The sequence below is a fragment of the Sinocyclocheilus rhinocerous genome, unplaced genomic scaffold (assembly GCF_001515625.1).
Source record: "Sinocyclocheilus rhinocerous isolate Xijiao unplaced genomic scaffold, SAMN03320098_v1.1 scaffold1310, whole genome shotgun sequence".
NCBI lineage: Eukaryota > Metazoa > Chordata > Actinopteri > Cypriniformes > Cyprinidae > Sinocyclocheilus > Sinocyclocheilus rhinocerous.
This window is the reverse complement of record NW_015635534.1, coordinates 161,383-178,687: the sequence shown is the minus strand read 5'-3', so window position 1 is coordinate 178,687 and position 17,305 is coordinate 161,383. Positions and strand designations below refer to the sequence as shown.

General features: G+C 36.8%; 1 protein-coding gene across 1 annotated transcript in view; it reads right to left on the bottom strand.

The window, feature by feature from the left end:
* LOC107747169 (DENN domain-containing protein 1B-like) overlaps positions 1 to 15,250 on the bottom strand; it is a gene marked incomplete at its 3' end in the record, with an annotated part of 16,386 nt that extends 1,136 nt beyond the window's left edge. The window contains exons 1-22 of the mRNA XM_016561607.1: positions 15,110 to 15,250; positions 14,078 to 14,142; positions 13,673 to 13,716; positions 12,107 to 12,156; positions 11,896 to 12,015; positions 11,598 to 11,667; positions 11,439 to 11,519; positions 11,282 to 11,356; positions 10,939 to 10,992; positions 10,183 to 10,293; positions 9,422 to 9,522; positions 7,673 to 7,718; positions 7,473 to 7,574; positions 7,273 to 7,398; positions 7,100 to 7,201; positions 4,530 to 4,620; positions 4,405 to 4,445; positions 4,045 to 4,095; positions 3,301 to 3,348; positions 3,071 to 3,190; positions 2,282 to 2,376; positions 1,999 to 2,206 (exon numbers count right to left, since the gene is read on the bottom strand). Coding sequence (XP_016417093.1) covers positions 1,999 to 2,206; positions 2,282 to 2,376; positions 3,071 to 3,190; positions 3,301 to 3,348; positions 4,045 to 4,095; positions 4,405 to 4,445; positions 4,530 to 4,620; positions 7,100 to 7,201; positions 7,273 to 7,398; positions 7,473 to 7,574; positions 7,673 to 7,718; positions 9,422 to 9,522; positions 10,183 to 10,293; positions 10,939 to 10,992; positions 11,282 to 11,356; positions 11,439 to 11,519; positions 11,598 to 11,667; positions 11,896 to 12,015; positions 12,107 to 12,156; positions 13,673 to 13,716; positions 14,078 to 14,142; positions 15,110 to 15,126 — 1,818 coding nt within the window. The remainder of the gene's footprint in view (positions 1 to 1,998; positions 2,207 to 2,281; positions 2,377 to 3,070; positions 3,191 to 3,300; positions 3,349 to 4,044; positions 4,096 to 4,404; positions 4,446 to 4,529; positions 4,621 to 7,099; positions 7,202 to 7,272; positions 7,399 to 7,472; positions 7,575 to 7,672; positions 7,719 to 9,421; positions 9,523 to 10,182; positions 10,294 to 10,938; positions 10,993 to 11,281; positions 11,357 to 11,438; positions 11,520 to 11,597; positions 11,668 to 11,895; positions 12,016 to 12,106; positions 12,157 to 13,672; positions 13,717 to 14,077; positions 14,143 to 15,109) is intronic.
* Between the last annotated feature and the right edge of the window lie 2,055 nt (positions 15,251 to 17,305).

The window sequence follows — 17,305 nt, the reverse complement described above, 5'->3', positions numbered from 1 at the left end:
CCAACAGGTACATGAGACAAATAACCTTCCACAATCTTAAAGTTCAGTATGGAACACTTATCGAACTTCACTCAGCAATGTTGCCTCACAAGAATCAAAATGGGGCGCAAGTGTTGTTTCATGTAGACTTGTAATTGAGAATCTAAAAAAGTCATTTTTAGTTCTTCAGTTTAGTTTCGCTTCAGTATGTTTGATTTGTGATGATCTAATGTTCGAATCTCTTCTTCAGCTCTGAGACCTTAATGGGAGCCTGGGTTTGATCTTCTGGTGTTGATGAAACAGGCGATTTCATACTTTGTTCTTCAGTCTGCAGGCCCGTCATTGGCCCCACATTGATTTTGTGGGTTCTGATGGGAGTTTTTAGAGATTTATCCCACCCTCGGGAACCAGAAGAGTCAGCCGAGGACTGGAACAAAGCTACGGTAGACAAAACAACACACAGGGACGCGCAGCAGCACACAAACATTTTTAAAAATTAAATTCCGCCATGTAAATAGCCATGGCGTGAGCGCAACTGGCTTTTAAAGGGGATGGGAGATGAGACTCTGATTGGTTTATTGCACGTTACGCCCAAAACACACCCATTACTCATTAAGAGAATAGGGACAACCCGTTTAGACCATGCGCCCGGGTGCGCCGACCGCCGACCGTGCGCCGACCGTTTTTCTAACACGGGTTCTCCATGAAATGCTATAATTAAACATTTAGGTGTCTTTTTAATTTTTCTGCATCTTCAGTAAGATAATTAAATGTTGTTAACTGATTCAGGCTTATTTTAATATTTATATTTTCCATTTATTTGAATTAAGAAATTTTGTTTTGTAATATATATTCAAAGTTCTGGCATGAAACTCTAGATGGCGCAGTCCATCAAAGTCAATATGACATATGACATCATTATCACATGGCACAGCTGATTGGTTCTCTCCTGTAACGGTAGCCTATGAGCTCGCTGCTTAACATTTAAATAATTGGTATCGTTTGCTGTAGCAGTAGCAGCACACTTCAGAAACCCTCCACCTCCCCCAGCTCCACCTGTATAGATCTGCTACGGGGTGATAATATATGCTATGGGGGTTATTCATATATTTTATATGTGCAGCAGCAATATTTCTTACACGCTCACAACAGCATGTTGCAAGTCTCGGTATACTTGCTGTGCCGCAGCAGCGTAGCAGATCTCTTCTGCGAAGACCAAATACATTAACATTGTCATGTACATTACCATGCAAATCACTCTGAGAGTTGTCATGACAGATATATATATATATATATATATAAAATTAATTTGCAATTTGCTTTTAGTACTTCCTGTTTTGGCAACTTTAGCTGATAGCTGATTTAAGTGTTACAATGTTTGAAAGTGTTTAACATGGTAATGGTTTCCTCAGTTAGGATTTCAAAGTGTAAAAATGCATAAATTATTAAACTATTAATATTAAATCAAGCAGAAATGGGTAATTTAAAAAAGGGCCCATTTTCCATTGTAATACAGACATGCCATTTAGCAACAATTCCCTACACTCTCAGAAATAAAGGTACAACAGTTGTCACTGGGGCGGTACCTTTTCAAAAGGTACATATTTGTACCTAAAGGGTCCATTTTTGTACCTTAAAGGTACATATTAGTACTTAAAGTGTACATATTAGAACCTAATAGGTACAAAAGTGTACCTTTTGTAAAGGTACCGCCCCAGTGACAACTTTTGTACCTTTATTTCTGAGAGTGTAGTTCCTGTACAATTTCTTCTAATTATTAGAAGAAATGTTGCTATTTACTATTATTAGAGCTATTTTATGTCAAAAATCATGTGTGAAAAATATTCCACCATTATAACGTACACCATACAGGGCTAAATATCTTCTGATTGTGATGCCAGTGTTGTAAAGACTTGAAATGTGCTCTTAAGGCTGAATGCAGCTTGTTTGTTGCAGGTTATGCCAGACACCCTGTCAAGCACCGTTTAGATGTAATGTGTGAGAGGATCCAGGCCTTACATGTGAGATGAATTCACTGCTGTCGGAGCTGAAGAGGTCGAGGCTGCGTGTGCCGTAGAGTAAACCCGGCTCTCTGGAGCTCTGAGCGCTCAGCGTGTCAAAGATCTCACCGAGCAGATCCATCTCCTCCGGGTCGGCCAAGAGAGAGAGATCATCATCTTCCTGTAAGTCGCTGGTGCCAGAGCACTGCTCGAGACTTTCTGTTACACTGGAAAGGGAAATGCATTGTAAAAAAATACATAAAACGGCAAGGCGTCCATGCATCTGTGTCCTCTCATCTCACCTGTCCTCATAGGTGGTGTTGTCATCCTCTGTCTGTTGTTCATAGCCCTGGTGGCTGCTGGTGCCCTGCTTGCGTGTCGGCCGGCGTGGTCGAGACTGAGAAACAAAGCAGCATAGAAAGTGTAGAAAAACGTACCATATTTACAAAGTAAAGTGAATCTGTTGTATTGTGGTTGAACACAAGGTAGAGCCAAACTGCATGAATTATATACACAAGTCCAGTACACAGTATATATTAGTCAGTAAGTTCAAAAAAGAGAAATTATTCAACAAGGTTGCATTAAATTGATCAAAAGTGAAGACATTTATAATGTTATAAAAGATTTCTATTTCACATAAATGCTGTTCTTTTGAAAAAAAAATATTCATCAAAGAATCCTGAAAAATAAAATACATCAGGGTTTCCACAAAAATATCAAGTAGCATAACTGTTTTCATCACTGATAATAATCAGAAATTTCTTTAGTAAATCAGCATATTAGAGTGATTTCTGAAGGATCATGTGGCACTGAAGACTGGAGTAATGATGCTGAAAATTCAGCTTTGATCACAGCAATAAATTACATTTTGCAATATATTCACACAGAAAACAGTTCTTTGAAATTGTAATAATATTTCACAATATTGCTGATTTTACTGGATTTTTTAAAACCAAATAAATGCAGCCTTGGTGAGCAGATGATACTTCTTTCAAAAACAACAAAATCGATTCCAAACTTCTGACCGTATGTTTAGCTTTATGACATAATTTTTGTGCAGTTTAGTGTGGATGCCTTCAGGTGTCACTCACCCTGCCAAAGTGCTGTGTGATTGGTAGACGATTCTGAAGGCAGTCTGATTGGATGAGGCGATACGTGTGCGTTCCACACACAGACCCGCCTCTCTGTAGCATATGAGGTTCACTTTGGTCCTGAAAGGGAAAATGCCAACAATTAATCATAAACAGACACAGATGTGCACTAAATCACATATTTAGTACACACAGAGGAAGCATGTGCAATATAAGGAACATAAACTCACCTTTGATGACAGGAGGTTTTTCAGCCCAAATTTGCTGTGATATTTGGTCTGAGATATGAAGAGAATTATGTCATGCAAGAACAATCAAAATTGAAACCGTATTCATGTAATATTTAATAATGCACAGCGGCACATTACAAATTAATACGATTATGCGATTTATGTTAAACATAAAAGTTCGAATTTTTAAAAAGAAATCAATGCTTTTATTCAGCACAGAATTAAATGAAAAGTGACAGTAAATACATTTAAAATATATCTATTTTAAATAAATGTCGTTCTTTTGAAAGTTCTATTCATCATAGAATCCTGAAATATATAATATATCACGGTTTCTACAAAAATATTCGGCAGCACAAGAGTTTATATTTGATAATAATCAGAAATGTTTCTTGAGCAGCAAATCAGTATATTAGAATGATTTCTGAAGGATCATGTGACACTGAAGACTGGAGTAATGATGCTGAAAATTCAGCTTTGATCACAGCAATAAATTACATTTTAACATATATTCACATAGAAAACAGCAATTTTAAACTGTAATAATATTTCACATTATTTTACTGTATATAACGACATACAGTATTTGAAATTGTAATTATATTTTACAATAGTACTCTTTTTACTGTATTTTTGATCAGATACTGTAAATGCAGCCTTGGTGAGCAGAGGAAACTTCTTTCAAAAGCATTTCAAAAATCTTAGCAACCCCAAACTTTTGAACAGTACTGTATAAATACTCACTGCTTTGTTCGCTGTAGTCTTCCATGTCACAATCAGAGCTCCACCCCCTTTCTGTGGGGAGAGAAAGTAGCTTTTTTAAATCCAATTTTGTGTAAAAACAACTTTTGTAAGTCTAATTTAATTATGAGTTATAAAGAAAAAAATAACATGTTTGATGTCCATACTAGTTTATTTTGTCTGACTGGAAATGGAGGGTCAGGCATGCTCTGCTGTAAACTGAGCATTACTGTAATATAACTTGTACGTAATCTGTGTATACTGAAAATAGTGTGCGCTGTATGCATACTGCAGATATCATAAGAGTAGTATGGTTGTCTTCCAGAGTGTCATGTTTATGGTTCCTGTAAGAGTAAACCGTACCTTTAAATTTCCCACCCATTGCCGTCGCAGTTTAGAGCCACCTGAGAGGAATCACGGACAGAAGGGGTGTTAAAATGAGCAACCCAACAAGCAAGTCTGATTCTGTGACGAACGTAAACACGCACCAGATGAAGCACCACACTGAAGCACCTCTTCCTCAAACACATCATCCGGCTCTTTGCCCTGGTCCAGCATTGTCAGCCGGCCATCAATAAACTGTGAACAAAATGACATTATAATGGGAGAAACAATACAGCTGTGCCACGGTTATTCTTATAATCCTCCATTGTGAAACTTAAATGTTATTTGTTTTTCTGCATATTTAAGACTGGGAAGGCACTAAATGCCATTGGTTCTCTGCATATTTATAATCAGTCACGTGAAGTAGGAATATGTGCATGCTCAAGTTGCCAATGCTTTCTTCACACAAGCGATCATATGACTTCAGAGGACTTGAAGTACACTTGAAGTACATTTGGGTACGTTTTAAAACTTTTATGGCGCTATTTTTGCAGCTTAACATCCTCAGACCTCATTCAGCGCAAAAAAGAGCAGCATGAACATTCTTCAAAACATCTCCATGGAAAAAAAACCTCCACAGGAAATAGTAAGTCATATGGGTTTGGAACGATATTAGGGTGAGTAGATTATTTTTGGCTGTACTGTTCCAAAACATAGGTGGAATTAACTAATATATTTCACTATACTTCTCCATTTAATTAATCTGAGTACATTAAGACGATTGTTTTGTATTGCAAGATTTTTTAAATGTTTAAATATGCAAATGAGACACTATGTAATTTAATGTCTGCTAATTTGCATACATTGCCAGAACAGAAATATGAGCATCCAATAAATCCAGGCTCAAAATTCTTGTTTCATTAAGTTTACATATTAAAGGATTTTACAAAAGGGGATTTTCGATATCTCTTTTAATCACTTTTTAAATACTAGAAAAAAAAAAGTTATACAAATCAGGTGAATGATATATAAACACATTCCTCTATAAAAACCTTCAGAATATAGATAGGAATAAAACTGGACAGTTTGTGTATACGGGCTACTCCAGTGCAGATTTTTTTATTTATTTAATATTATTATGAAATACTATTTTTATGAATTATAGTCTTAAAGGGGTCATATGATGCGATTTCAATTTTTCCTTTCTCTTTGAAGTGTTACAAGCTCTTGGTGCATAAAGAAGATCTGTAACATAAACACATTTCATTACACCAAATACACAAAATAATGCTATTTTTTAGCAACATCGTATGACCCCTTTAATTCAGAATTAATTTTTAATGCAATTATTAAACTAGGTTTTATTTGATAATTTATGATTAGTTTTTTTTTTTTTCAAATTTTTCATGTTTTAGTTAAAGTTTTAGAAATTTTGTTGTGCGTTTCTGTCATTTTTATTACTTTATACATATAAATGACCATGAATTTAACGGTAAAAGACTGTAAAAATGCTACAGTAAAAACCTGTTAAATGGTTAACGGTAAGTTCCCCTATACGGCGAAAAACTGTATTGGACATTACATATGATTCTACGGTAGTATACCGTTTTTTGAAGTGAAAAAGAACGTCTAATTTACAGTGAATAACCGTAAATTTACATTCCCAGAATTCCCTGGGTTACATTTCAAATTTGATGTTTTTTTTGTTGAAATAACTATGTTTCTTCTTAGTTTTGTCTTATCAGTTTTGTACATTAGGGTTGTATGTTACATCTAATGTTGTTAAATTAATGTTTATTGCATTATTTCAGTTTCATGTGTGTTACCATGATGGTGTTTAGTGTTTGTGTGAATGACACTGTGCACTTTCTATATATGTTAATATTTAAAAGCTGCTTGTGATAGGCTTTGGTTTATCATGTGACTTTCTCATCACCACCTGCCTTTGGAGGTTATCAGTGTATTACAAAGGTACAAAACAGATTTCAGTACTTCAATAGGTTGGTATATTAACATTATATCAGTTAATGAAATTACGGTATTTAACTGTAAATTTAAGTTAAAACCGTAAAACCTAAAATGTTGCTACCGTATTTTTTACAGAAACATTCTGGCATCCACAGCTGCCGGTTTTTTACTGTAAATTTTACATAATTTTTTTTTACAGTGTACATACATATATGTAGTTCTAAATTTTTCAGCTTACACATTATTTTAGTGTTCTTGTTACAATACAATTATGTATTTAAGTACGACTAATATTAATCAGCTACTTGTACTTACTATACGGTTAGGGTTAGTTGCATGCAATTATTCATAATTTATTGTTATCATTATAGTAAGTGCATGTGACATATGTAACAAGGACACCATAAAATAAAACGCTACCAAGTTTTATTCCAGTTTTAGTTATTTTAGTACTTGAAGTTAAACTAAAATGAGAAAGGGTGACATTTTATTCATGGTTTTAGTTTTAGTTACTACTAATAACCCTGTTTCTTCTCTGTTTCATTTTGAGAAAAAAGCCTTTAAATATATGCACTTTACTTTAAATCTGCGTATACAAATAGAACAAGTAAATGTGTATTTTGGATTTTTTCCCCCCACTTGTCTGAAAGAAGATATTGTCATAGAAGCAAAACAGCCCTCAGAATTGACATTGCATGAAATAAAAAAGCTTTTGCCTGTAGTGTCTTGATAACTGCTGATGTTGTGTTTATGTGTTTGCAGTTACCTCTTTGAAACACTGCAGGTGAACCGCGCTCTCCAGAAACTCCCGCATGCTTTGAGACTTGTGACCGAGAAACAGCTCATTGCAGAAGACCACCGGCCCTTCCTTCAATATACAAGAGAGTAAGCTTTTATAAAACTCAAGGTCATGTTTTCACGTGAATGTGTGTCACTCACATCAGGCGACTGTAAGGCATCCCTGTATCCTCCGAACAGCAGAGCCTGGGCTCGGAGGAAAGCGTGCGCGACCCCTGACCCGGCCGACGCCGCCTGTCTCTTCAGCCTGACCTTCAGTCCTGCCACCTGCAGCAACAGATCTCACCGTAAACCTTCATCCTTCGTGAGTCAGAGATCTGCCAGGAGTCAAAGAGTCTCACCACGTCGGCCGGGATCTTTTTCAGGTCCTCGTAGGGCGACTCCAGGGTGTTGGTGTCCACGTTCAGTATGACCACGTCCTCCAGAGCTCGACTCCTCACTCTCTGCCGCACACAAACACACAGAGAGAGCCGCAGGGTGAGTGTTTGCGTGACTAAGTGCCGCTGTGAAAGAATACCATGGGACGAGGGAAGTGTCGTACCTCTGCCAGGCTTGAGTGAATTCCAATGAGGTATGGCATCGGTGCGCTAAAAACGGTAAATGTGAGATGAAATTAGGCAGCGTTCACACAGTACAGGTTGTATCGGCACTGTTAACATGAGCCGCGTAAAATTATGAAAGTTATCATAGTTACTGATATTCAAAATGGTAAGCAAGCACTGCTTTTGTTTACATCTTGCATATCTTTGTTTTGGTTTCTCCTTTTGAATGACGAATATTTAGAGAGCTAATTCCTCTCACGCAGGCACAGAACGCATGTGTTAGTTTGCAGACGGCTGTAGTCTGAGAGGTGTGTGTTCAAGTGCAGCTTTTTGGTCCAGACGCTGCCGACGCGAGGCGATAACACCGTCGGCTTTCATCGCAGCTAGTTATTTGAAGTCGGCTTGGTGTTTCCCAGCCTTAAGTCATTGATCTAATGACCTTTTTTAATATTTTATAGATTTTGATACTCATTGAGGCTGCTTTTTCTTATTAATATATATTTTTAATATAGTAAATAGTCTTTTAATTGTTTTTATTTTTATTCATCCTGCAATATGTTATTCAAAAATTAATTTTGTCAATTTGTTCTTGTTTATTGAAGATGCTGTTGTAACTCAGGGGTTCTTAAACTCTTTATATTAGCTCTCTTTATTTGAACTTTCAAATATTAATTAGCGCTGTCAAACAATTAATTGCGATTAATCGCATCCAAAATAAAAGTTTTTGTTTACATAATATATGTGTGTGTGCTGTGTATATTTATTATGTATATATAAATACACACACATGCATGTATATATTTCAGAAAAATATGTTATGTTTATATATTAAATATATTATTATATTATAATATAAATTATATGAATATAAAAATAGACATGGAAATACATGTAAATATTTTCAAAATTTATACTGTATGTGTGTGTATTTATATATACATAATAAACATACACAGTACACACACATATTATGTAAACAAAAACTTTTATTTTGGATGCGATTAATTGCAACATTTCGACCGGTCAGGTGTTCATCAGGCACTAAAATAACACTTGAACGTCTGTTGATTGTAAACGACATCAAATCAATATAACGATAGTCGCTAGTCAATGTGTATTTATTTAAACATAACAAATATACACAGAACACACACATATATTATGCAAACAATAACTTTTATTTTGTATGCGATTAATCACGATTAATCATTTGACAGCACTAATATATATATATATTTTTTTTTTTTTTAGTAGCCAAACCAAACGAAGTGTTATTAGTAAGAGCTCACAAAAAGTTCTTTTTTTAACATTCAATATTGTTTTTATTCTTATCTATATATTTTTTATAAGAATTATTATTAAATATTTAGTTATAATTTTTTTTGTTAAACCAACAAATTTTAGTAGCCAAACCAAACTAAATGTTATCAATATTGGTTCACACAAGCTGCTGCTTGTCTTTTCTTTAATAGTTTTTATTCTTATTTATGTTAGTAAAATGTAATTTTTGTAAGCTTTTCTTATTTATTGAAGACATTGTTCTAGCCTTGGTGGTTTTTAACCCCTTGAATTCAAAGGCCCTCATTGTTAAGCACAATAAATAATAATTTGTTTAAAAAAAGAATAAATACAATACAAAAAGAAAGAATAAAAAGAAACATAATTACAGTTGTCTTCTTGATTTTATGTATTTCTAGCGCTTTTATTAAGTTAGGTTATTTTAATGTATTAATAATATCATGTCTCACCAGCAGTAGTCCAGCAGATGAGGAGGCAGCACTGGGATGAAGATGTGCTGCCAGTACATGGGGTACAGCATCCCGTTACACGCGTGTATGCAGGCCGTCAGCTGAAAACACACACACACACACACACACACACACACACACAACAATGCATTGCCGTTTGGTGCATGTTTTTAATGAAGCTGCCTCCCAACAGAAGACATTTTTAGTGTCAAGTGACTTATCTGCCCTCAGTGAAAGAGGAGCATGCCACATCAAATGACAAATTCTCAGCCAATCAGAGGACATTTCATTGATTTTTGGAATAGAAGCCAAAGAATGTGGTGCAGCTGGTTGGGACAAAAACTGTGATTTGTCACGTGTAGATTCATTATGTCACTCCTGGTTAGGTGTTAAGGCATTTTCACACTAGGGTTTGAGACAAGGAAACAAATCCATTTGACCATTTTTTCAGTTGGTTTGGTTGGTGTGAAAAACCACACCACAGTGCGTTTGCGCACAGTACGTATGCAGTTCCCAAATGGTCATCAAGGCAGTGATGTGTAATGTGCTTGTTGTGGAATAAAGCACTTGAAATAGTTGTTTTTAAATGGAATGATGTGTTTTTATCACATTAAGTGAATTACACTATATTCAAGCTGTGCATTTCAGTGCATGCATTCCCTTGGGAATCAAACCCATGCTCTACTGTTGCACGAGTTTAAGTTTACGCCTTGTGAACCAAGCGTTATCAGTTCTGATTCACAAAGGCACGCTGAACTCACAGTGCTGAGTTTGCTGCAGTAAATGAGGATCCGTCTCTCAAACAGCATGCTGGCGTAGAGCTGCAACAGGTTTCCCACATCCACTGCCACCACCAGCTCCGTCAGGTTCCTCTGATACACACACACAGACATACATACCGGTCAAACGTTTGGAAAAATTAGGATTTTTCATGTTTTTGAAAGAAGCCTCTGCTGCTCACCATGGCTGCATTTATTTGATCAAAAAATACAGTAAAAAGAGTAATATTGTGAAACATGATTGCAACCTAAAATATCTGTTTTCTGTTGTAATATGTTGTGAAATATAATTTATTTCTGTGATCAAAGCTGAATTTTCAGCATCATTACTCCAGTCTTCAGTGTCACATGATCCTTCAGAAATCATGCTAATTTGATGATTTGCTGCTCAAGAAACATTTCTGATTATAATCAGTGTTAAAAAAAATGTTGTGCTGCTTAATACTTTTGTGGAAACCGTGATATTAGACTAATTTCTAAAGGATCATGTGACACTAAAGTCTGGTGTAAAGATGCAGAAAATTCAGGTATAAATGATCAATAAAACAGTTATTTTATATTGTAATGTTTCACAATATTATAATTTTACTGTATTTTCTGATCAAATAAATTCAGCACATTTAAAAGTCTTTTTTTTTTTTTTTTGGACCAGTAGTGTATAAGAACGGAGGAATAAAACAAACAAATAAACCCCACAAAATAAAAAAAAATTCTATTGGAAACAATAGAAAAACTCACACTCTCTGGAATAGAGGGCAGGGCTTTGGGATCTGGCGCGATGAAGTACGGGATCTAATGGGGAGGAAACATTATTCCAGAAAATTAAACAGTCAGTACCATGAAACCGTGAAAGTAAGGCCTTCGAGTTAGTCTGATCTCAAGGTTCTTAGGATGAATGCTTTGTTATTCATATTTTCAAAAGGACCCATTAGTGTTTTAGTTAAGCGCTGTTAGAGATCCAGGGTTAGTTTTGGACACTGGATTAGTTCGATTTCACATTATGGATGGCATTAGAATTTATTAGATGCTGGAGTGACGGTTTAGTCCGGTCTGCTGGTTTTAATGCGGATCAGGGACTCACCCCCTCTGACTCCTCCCCTTTAGGGGCGTGTCCACAGATGCCAGGCATATGGCTTCCAATCATTAGCTTCCCTCCCTCAGTGAAGAACACACCAACCTGATTGTGATGTCACACGTGATGTCATAAACGGAACTTCCACCAGCCAATGAGCACTTACCATCTGCAGTGTGATGGAGCCATTGGCCGGAGGCACGGGGTGCTTGTAGAGGACCGAGAGCAGCTCCTTCACCTCGTTGGTCTGGCAGGGCGTTTGAATCAAAGCAATGGTGTTAGATAAATGGCTTTTTAGATCATTAGGAGACCGTTAAAATCATACCTGTCCTTTCGTTGAGTAGTCGGCTAGATTATTCAGAAGTTTGTAGAAGACCTCAAACCAGGGCAAATAACTGTGTTGAGAGAGAAATTGCACTTCAGTCACGTCAAATAGCTGGTAAAGAGTTTTATGTGTAGTTACAGCTAACTATTCCAACTTAAAACCAGGTTATAAGTGTAACATACACCTTATAATGAGACCTGAAAACTGAAAGTGATTGTGGCCATGAGAAGCAGACCGTGAATGAATAAAAGGGGCTACATAAATCATCACTCATTTGTTTTTGGGTGTATTTTGAGACCTGAGGATGCACAAGCAGGTCTGAGAGCTGGACGTGAGTCTGCAGAAACCGAAGCGCTGGCATCCTTCCAGATCGGTCAGGACGAATGTGAAGTGCTGCACGGCGACAGTGTCCTTCACCCTGCCAACCAACCGACTAGCCTCAGTTAATCAGTTATGAAAGGTAAAAAGGCTTGAGCATCCATCTTTAATAATGAATGAACGATTTTCACCTCTCTATGTCATAAGGGAAGCAGAAGCGCGGCAAGGACTGAAGAGACTCCTGTGTGAGAATAGAAGAAACGCCATCAAATATAGGTTCCAAAACAAGGCTTTCACAGTGATACCATTGAAGAACAATTGTTGGTTGCCCAAAGAACCCTTAAGTGAACAGTTCTTAAAGGAACTGTTTTTTTCTTAGTGCAAAGAACACTATAAAGAACCGTTTGCGGAATGGAACGTTTCCATGGATGTTAAAGGTTCTTCATGGAACCATCAATGCCAATAAAGAATGTTTTATTTTTAAGAGTGCACCTGCTGATAAGTCACCTCAAAATCAATATCTGTGCAAATATTCCTTCACAAATGTTCCATTTACTTGCATAATGTGAGATATTTCTGAAGTAAAAGGAAAGAATCCATCAAGACTTTACTGGATGATGAAAAGTGGGTGTTTGATACCCGAATGGGAGTTTTGGATTGTGGACACCCTCCAGAGTTTCTCTATTTCAAATCTGTCTTTATTTATTGTCCTAAACTTTATTATATTTATGTTAATATGTGTTAAATTACTGTTATCACTGTCGACAGCAGTTTAAAAAGGCTAAAACAATGCCTGTTCCCTGTAATACTATTATTTGACAATTGATTGACATTAACGCCAGGTGCCCTCAGTGCCATTGCCAGAAAAGCAAAGTTGCTGCAGAAGTGGAAATGGTTATTATATTTTGATGAAAGATAAAATGCATTTATTATTTCTAATTTTCCCTAATTCTTCAAATTTAGCTATTACATTATCCCCCGGTTTCACAGACAAGGCTTAAGCCTAGTTCTAGACTAAAGTGTAAGTCTGAGCTGTTTCAACTGAAAGAAACTTTCACTGATTGATCTTGAAATATGTCAGTGCCTTTGTTTTGTCTCAAGATGCACACCAGTAATGCTTTTTTCTAAGGCAAATTTATAAAAATGACTTAAATGTCCTAATTGAACTATGGCCTAATCCTGGCTTAGGCTAAGCCCTGTCTGTGATACCGGGCCTATGAATACCAGAGGCTATTTATCTTATTTACTTATTTTATTTATTTATTTTAGGATATTTAATTTATTTATTTGTGCATTTGTTTTATTGATGCATTTATTTGTGAAATGTTTTTTATTTATTATAATTTCCCCTAATTCTTAGCTAGTACATCATGGTAAGCAGAGGCTTGACTTATTTATTTGTGCATCTATTTGCTCATGCAATTATTTATTTATTTTTTATTTTTTTTTAGAATTTTTTAATAAAATTAATTAATAAAAATAAATGAAGTTTATTTGCAAAAACAGAAAACTGTTTTTTTATTATGTTATCATGTTTTATTGTTTTATTGTGTTAGTCAGCTGTATTTTTTAGTTATTTTTACTTAATCAAAAGAACCCAACTGCAGTCTGATTGAGATTAATTGGAGTGCACAATGAAAAAACACGATTTTTGAAAATGGTTAAAAGCTGAGTAATCTGTTTTTGCAAATTAACTCTTCAAATGAAAATCAAATGAAAACAGAAGGAAAGAGCCACAGTGATCCTCGAGTACTAACCTCATCATTAAAGTCTTCCGGGAAGTGAAACAGCACATCAGGATCTACTCAAATAGAAAACGCACACACACGCGCGCAAGTCAGTCACATCGGTTCATTTCTCAAGTAGAGGATGTGGTTAAAGTCAGGTCAAAGTTAGCCACGCAGGGTAACCAGTCCGGCTCAGCCAGACCTCATCTAGACTCGGTCCAACCTTGCTTCCTTTTACCCGTCAGCAGATCACAGCATACTAACTAGTTCCTCTGACTTTTCTCATTCTGACGAGTGTGTATCTGCCCTGATGTGTGGTTTTTCTAGTTCAGTCATGTGACAGGAAGAGCCATTCTCAGAAGAGACAGTTTGTGAGTGTGTGTTTATTACATCAGTTAGTCAGTGTGTGTGTGTGTGTGTGTGTGTGGTACCCACCTTTATCTCTGGCGATTGGACATGAGGCTTGAAAGAACCAGTAGAATGTTTTTTCAGGGTTTTCTCTGAGAACAACAAAACCATGAGCAAAACAGTCATCATAACAAAACATTACACTCATCTGATGTGTGAAGCATTAACACTGTAAGAATGACCAGCGACTGAATGCGATCGGCTCTCAATCATTTTCTGCTGTTCTTCTTACAAGATCTTAATAAGGCGCTTCATTGGTGGAGCAGGATGTGGTTGACTACTAAATTAGAAGAAGCACATCAACAGAAAATATTTCCAGTTATGAGTTTGGCCGTCTGTCTAAAATAGAATTATGCAAATGCAATGATCCTAACAGAATGTTTGTCTGCTAAAACCAACCAAAGGAGATTTTTAAATGACAAACTATCAAGAATGTGATGAGAAATGTTCAAATTGAGATCTTTAATCGCAGGTTTTGGCAGATCTGTTGTTTCTCAGGAGAAAAATCGGACTCCATTTGCAATTGAGTTGTAAGAGATCGTATTCTTTATTTTTCACTCCCAAGAGATGAGAAACCAATAGATGTAGTGTTGAAGATGGTTACATGTTGATAGTTAATGTGATTCTCCACACCTGTGTGAACTTTAGAACTGACTTCATACAGCTACTAAAAATGACCAGAACAGCAGCTGATCCGAACGCATCGAGACTTAAGAACTGATGAAGAAAAGTGCATTGAGGTACTTGATCTGATGTTTTTCTACTTCAGTGACATTCAGACTTAAAGCAGTTTTGAGGATGCTATGCATTTTCGCAAGCCAGCTGAAATGAAGCAGGGAGAGATGGTGCTTCTGCGTGGAAAAGTGTGCAAACTGTCCATCTGTTCTCCTGCAAAACTCTCCAAATGTTGCAGTTTTTGTTTGCGAGTTTATTCATTGAATTGTGACATGATAGAAAGACTCGCATCCGAGAACGACAGAGTGAGGAAGAGGAAGTAAGCAGCAGACCACAAAGTGAGCAAACAGAGAGAAATCGACAGACAAACGGAGAGATTCTTACTTTATCCTGGAGCCCATGATGCACTTGAATGTTGGGGCCCATTCGGGGGTGTTCAGGGCGTCAGCAGACCAAAGTCATTAGATCCTTTATTAACGTGCATCGACACACACACTTCTGCACACACACATCCTCACATCAAACAGCCAGTTCCACCGACTAGCACACAACTCAAGACAGCACTTCCTGATCTTTGTGTGTGTGTGTGACCTACATGACAATATTCACTTTTTAATCCCATATTCTCAATAAGAACTACAATATTTTGCCCTTTGGTAGATCAAGTCTAATCTTTAGGTTGAATCGTTTCAAAAACGTATTCATTTTAATTAGACTCAAGGGAAGTATTTCAAATTGCTCACTTATTTTTATACATGACATTGTATGCACTTTTATTTAGTTTTATATAGTTTTAATCTATGTTGTTCTTATACTGTTATATTATTTTTAACTGGCCTGTCACTAATGTGTGTTCATTCATACTGTATAGGCTGAACTCACACTTTTACCTAGTGATGGTTGAGCACATAAACACAGAGGAAACACTGGAATGGACTTCCTCTATTGTTTCCCTGCTTTCTCATCACTGTTTTTATGCTCTCATCATCATTGCTCATGTGTTTGCTCTCGCTCGTGAGTCTGACACTGAAGGGTGATCGGCATGGATGTGCTGAGCAAACTTTGTCTTATTTACACAGACACACTCTTTCACACAAACACACCCTGTTCAGACAGCTGCTTTGACTAATATTGTCAATGCAATGAATGCACATCCAATTCTTGGTACCAACTGTTTTGTGCGAAATGGTTCCCTCTAGTGTTCACTGGAGGAGCAGCATTTTAGTTGTAGAAGATGTCCGGTTTTCTGAATGTGAGTTCAGTGCTATTTAACGGTTAGGCCTCGATGATATCCGAGAATGTTCTCAATTTAATTTTTCAACTTTGTGTGGAAGCCCGTTTTGACCTCTTGTAACGGAGGCCAGCAGGTAGGTGCTGTGCAGTTAAACACTAGCGACTGACGCTAGGGGCTACAGTCTTTAGCCTCCTTGTTAGTGTGTCTGCCTCCCATGCCGGAGACCCGGGTTCGAGACCCACTCGGAACAAGAACGAGGTGTGGCGGTGAGGACCTGGGAGAGAGGGGTTACATTGGTGCCGTGACCCGGATGGGAGTGAGGCTTAGGGGGGTGAGTGTATGGAGGCCAGCGGGTAGGTGCTGTGCAGGTAAACCCCACTCCCCTGAAATAACAAAAATCAGGTGCACAATCTAAAAATATAAGTCATAGACAAAATGCAAAGTAGTCAGCACATTGTTGCTTAAAAACAGTTTTCCAAAACAGATGCGACATCTTTTCATTGTGACCATGTCTGTTAATCTCCAAAAATGCTAAACACATCACAGTGACTTGTGCACTGTATTCCAAGTCTCCTGAAGCCAAACAATGGCTTTCACTTTTACAAATTTCACTTTTAAGTCACTTTTAAACCCTTCCAGTGAGCTGTTAACTCAAGTACCCCTGCAAACGAATCAGTGAGTTTTTCTTTTTTTTATGGGAAATATCTTTTTGTTTTTGTTGTGCTGAAGAAAGAAAGTCATAAAGGCGTGGAACAACATGAGGGTGTAAATGATGACAGTTTTCCTATTTGAGTTAACTATTCCATTAACTGCTGTAAATGCAATAAAAAAATGTTTGACTTGAAACATGACCACTGAAGTCTAATAAGTTATGGCAATAACAATATAACATGTATGTTCGACAGTTTATAAAGTCAAAGTGTTGAAGATGAATCTGACACAGGACTCTGACACCTATGAGATGAAAGTGGAGCAGGTGCTGAAAGAAGGTAAAGTTCATTATTCCCTCCATGTTTCTCCACTGATCATGAAATTCACATGAAATATGTCTGATTTATATTAAATGCAGTTGTACTTCTCCATTAATGCTCTAATGAAGGCTAAGTTACATTGCAGTAGAATTGTTTGGTAAACATTGTTCTGTCATGTAGGCACTGATGATAGTGTTGAAGGGAAAGTGAGACAATTTTGGGCTCGTCCCAGTTGCAGAGAACATTTATCATTGGTAGAAGGCAAGTCATACCTCATCATGGGCAGATCTGTTGACCTGCCAAAAATAGACGGAAGGTAGGTGTCCACTCTGTGTTTTCAAGATAGGATGATTTGCCTGTATCTATGCATTTAAA